This window comes from Penicillium taxi (genome assembly GCF_028828555.1).
Source record: "Penicillium taxi strain IBT 34144 chromosome Unknown utg000002l_segment0_segment0, whole genome shotgun sequence".
Classification (NCBI taxonomy): domain Eukaryota; kingdom Fungi; phylum Ascomycota; class Eurotiomycetes; order Eurotiales; family Aspergillaceae; genus Penicillium; species Penicillium taxi.
In genome coordinates, this window is record NW_026643204.1 from 1,987,411 (window position 1) to 1,991,930 (window position 4,520).

At 44.4% G+C, this 4,520-nt stretch overlaps 1 protein-coding gene across 1 annotated transcript; it reads left to right on the forward strand.

The window, feature by feature from the left end:
- Window positions 1–2,069: 2,069 nt before the first annotated feature.
- On the forward strand, window positions 2,070–3,782 carry N7495_002676 (purine-cytosine permease family protein; the record flags this gene model as incomplete). Its single annotated transcript, XM_057205345.1, has 4 exons — window positions 2,070–2,483; window positions 2,548–2,771; window positions 2,830–3,592; window positions 3,648–3,782. The coding sequence occupies 4 exons, from the start codon at window positions 2,070–2,072 to the stop codon at window positions 3,780–3,782; spliced, it is 1,536 nt and encodes a 511-aa protein (XP_057065952.1).
- Window positions 3,783–4,520: the final 738 nt, after the last annotated feature.

Sequence of the window (4,520 nt, forward strand, 5' to 3'; positions counted from 1 at the left end):
CGGCCATAAAATGTTAAGCTAAGTAATCCCAGTATTAAAAACCAAGAAAAATAAGTTGTCTTTTGTTCGCAAACAGGCCAGGATTGCCCCCAACATAGACCCGTGAATCCAAAAATAATGGTGAAAGGAATTGATAAAAACACGCTATATATTATTATTAATAAAAAATTAACAAAACGTAGAACATGCGGTATATAGATACATAGGTAGGCGAATAGGATGATTACTTACAATTCAGGATATTTAGCAAGAGGTGCCATAAGGTATTGGACGACAACATTATCAGGATACGACTCGACAACTAAATTCCAGTCCATAGACAGAGTGAGAGGTCGCTCTTTTTCTGTGAGCCGAGGAGCATGACTCTCTAGTGATGTAGGTTTCTCCATTTAGATAAATATCGCTGAAAGAGAAAAAGAAAAACAGCAGCAGTCACTTATGGGCTACGTCCAAGGTCAGTAATTATAGGATCCTATGGAATACGGAGCACTGCGTATATAGTTAGCGTCAAAAGGCTGCGGCAGAAAAAAAACAAAGAGCTTAACCTACTTAGATAAAGATACCGGTGATAATGGGTAACCCTAAGTGGCAGTGCTACTCCCGCCGGGTACATTCGGGAAATCAAACATTAACTTATCCCTTTTGGGTATTAGTGTTAGTACAGCCCTGGAGCTAGCAATATTTCAATGACCTGTTCCCCACAGATGTGACGTTGGTAGAATTTGACACATCCCTGCAGCAACATTTGTGGACTTGATGAATGACAAGGAAAACTTTGGGGCTGTCTGTGCATTGACAACATTGGTAGTAGGCAGGTTAGCCTATTTTTTTCAAGAAAATGCTAGTGTGCTTCGTACGCAGGTCGAGAAAATTGTATTTTTGAACTTCAGCGCTTCGAATATTCTTAACGAACATAGGTCGTCATCTTCAGTTAGATGTCCCGTCTATGGGTGATAATATTACCTAGATATTACGAGAGATAACTTTCCACCTGGGAAAGGTTCTCAAGGCATTCTGTCATCTGTGTCAGCTTTCACCAGCTGTGATAAATACTCATGTGCCCTTCCAAGATTCATCACAAGCAATATTGCAGCAGTTGAAAATATTTTGCCAATCAGCAAGCCCTACCGACACCTCTGAAACGACCTGGGAACCTTGGAACAAGCAGGTAAGCATGCATATGGGACCTTCCAAGGCAGGAAAGATCTCATAGATATGCCAGAGGCGCAATGCCCTCTCGGAGTATTCCAAACTTGAAACCTTGTTCATACCCTACTAATCAATCAATCAAAAGGCTCTATTCTCCCATTTGGTAATTTCTTTTATTAGAATCTATCAATAATTATGTAGGAACAGATCTCCCCTTGCATGTCAAGCATTCCAGATAAAGAATTTCGGAATATATAGTATGTGGACTTCCCATATCCGGCAAGTAATCGTTGATCATGGTTCCAAGGCTCTTAGTAACAGCTCACTGAGCTCGAAACTAGCACTGTCATGGGGCTGGATGTTATCCCTATCTCTTGATCTTGAACCAATGTAGAGAGCTCCCAATGACCGAAACATGCTCTACAAAACCCTGCATCGACTCCACTTCCGCCTAGGTAATCAACCTTGATATTCGTGACTCCGCACACAAATTTCCTGTTTTTCATTGTCTGTGAGCCCTGGAGATTTACATAGGTATGCTACCGAGTTAGATCCTCGGCATCCTATGCACCGGGTACCACCTATATCTTCATCCTTGATTGCCGGAGCCGTGAATTACCGTGGAATGTCCCTGTATCAAGTCGGTGGATTTGTTGCACCGTTGCTATTCATGCACAGGGTGATGTCAGGGAAAAAAATTACTGCATAACCTTAAATGTTACTATGGCTAATCTATCATGCCGCACATCCCCTTCTCCCTTCTAATCTTAGTTCTTTCTAACTTTTTAATCCTTATAATACTTCGAAGTCTACGTTTGAGGGGGGGGTTTCTCCTTAAGGTCTAGAGATTCAAGACCAAAACTAAGGTTGCGATAGATCAGTGTTCAAGCTTTCGAACAGTCAATACACATGGTTCAAGTATGTATCTTGATGTCGAAAAAGCTCCTCCTTCACCTTCCCTGCACAGTAAAAACCAGCTCGAGCTAGATACCAGCTCCGCAACGGGTAGTGACACGCCACTCGAGAAGTCACCGCCGCAGCCGAGATATCAGAAATGGATAGCCAGTTTGAAAAGCGTGGAAACAGGCGGCATTGAACGCATTTCTCTCGAGGATCGACAACCCGTGACATCGTCAACAACGCTGCATATGTTTCTCATGTGGTTCAGTATGGTGCTGGCCACGAACAATATCATTGTAGGGTCACTGGGGACATATGTGATGGGCTTGAGCTTTCGAGATGCGGCCATTTGCGCCATGCTAGGGAACCTGGTTGGGTTGTGCACGGCGGGATATATGAGTACTTGGGGCCCAAGAAGTGGGAATCGCACTTTGGTAATTTGAAGCCCCATCCAGAATTTCGATGATTCCATTAGCTGATAAATCCTCTTTTGAACAGATCGTGTCCCGGTATTTCATGGGTTATTGGCCTAGCAAGATCTGCTGTCTCCTGAACATATTGACTAATATCGGATACTGCATGCTCAACTGCACGGTTGGAGGCCAGATTCTCTCCAAAGTTTCTGGCGAGACCATCTCAGTAATGGTTGGTATAGTAATTGTGGCGTTGACGAGTTGGGTTATGGCCATGTTTGGCATGCGTGTCTTTGCGATCTATGAACGGTAAGATCAACGGAACAACATAGCACCTCACAGCAGCCTTCTCTGACACGAATTCTAGATTCGCATGGGTTCCCCAAATAATGGTTCTATGCATTATGCTTGGCTCGGCAGGGCCGCATTTCGACTTCAATATCAACATCGAGTCTTCTCCAGAACATCTAAGCGCCAAGCGTGTCACCTTCTTTTCACTTTGTGTGTCCGTCGGTCTTTCCTGGGCGCCACTGGCCGCAGACTACTATGTCTACTACCCGCCGCATGTGAAGCGATGGAAAACCTTCTTGACAACTGTAACAGGCGGAGGACTCGCAATGGGCTTCACGCTCCTTCTCGGAAACGGACTCGGAACTATGTTGGCCAGCACACCGGCTTATGTCAAAGAGTACGGCAACAATCCCGGAGGTCTGCTAATGATGGCGTACGACGCGCTCGGTGGATTTGGGAAATTCTGCGCTGTGATAAATGTGTTGGCGCTCGTGGCTAATAACACCCCCGGTGCATATTCGATGGGTATGAACTTCCAGATGCTTGGTGGTGTTTTTCAGAAAGTGTCGCAGCCTATATTCACCACGCTTACTACTGTGGCTTATACTGCGTGTGCTATGGGTGGTCGAAACTCACTTTATGAGATTTTCAACAGTCTTCTTCCGCTGATCGGATACTGGGTGATTATCTGGTTTATGATTGTCATTGAAGAGGATATCATCTTTCGTCGGATTAAAGGGTATGACTGGACTGCTTGGAATAGTCCATGCGAATTGCCAATAGGAATTGCGGCTGGAATCGCCTTCTTAATTGGATGGGCTGGGGCAATTATTGGCATGGTACGTCTTATTTTTGTCTGGTCTTTGTGATCATTTGCTGATGAGTCGATTTTAGGACCAATCTTATTACTCTGGCATTCTTGCGCAGGCCACTGGAGGTTCGGACTTGGGTATCTGGATGGGAGCAGCATTTACGGTGGTCTCATTTCCACCCTTGAGAGCGCTGGAACTGTGGTTTGTTAAGCGTTAGAAATTAGAGATGGGAAGTGTTCACGTAGGCGGACGGGGAAAGCAGGAACTATTATACGCAGCAATTAATTATTAATGGTACATAAGCAGTGTGAAGAGAATGGACCCAAGTCAGTGAATAAATTCCTGTTTAGGTTGGAGATTCACACATCATTCAGACATTCGACCTGGGTAAAACTATGTTGTCAAACTTCCCTGGCCCTCTTATTAGGGCAAATTCCGTGTCGACTTATGCGAATAGATACGACATACCACACCACATTGCTGCAGCTTTTTTTTTTTTTTTCTCGTTTTCTCTGCGCTTCTAACTACACGCAAACTATTTCTGCGCTATCTCGCTATTATAAGACTGTAGTTTATGTGGATTACTACGCTCGCACTGGGGCACTCTGCCTAGGTACAATATCAAACCAATTTTTGGAATAATCGTCCTGGATGCTTGGGAGGCTGCTGCTTGGTGATGGGGAGGGTAAAGCATTTTCCATCTGGATATTAAATAGATATGTTTACTTGCTAAGACGCTACTTTCGGCTGTTTAGACGTCAATTCGTCAATTGCTTTTCCAGTACATGCTATTCTGACATGGCAGTAATTACCAGGATACAGAGGCAAGGGAAATAGAGACACAATAAAGTAAAGTAGACGCTCAAACAAAATACTTCAGCCGGCCCGAAGGTCAGAGAGTGGAGGCTTGTGGGTATTACTGCGAGCAGATCTCATTAGGCAGATCCTGGCGCAT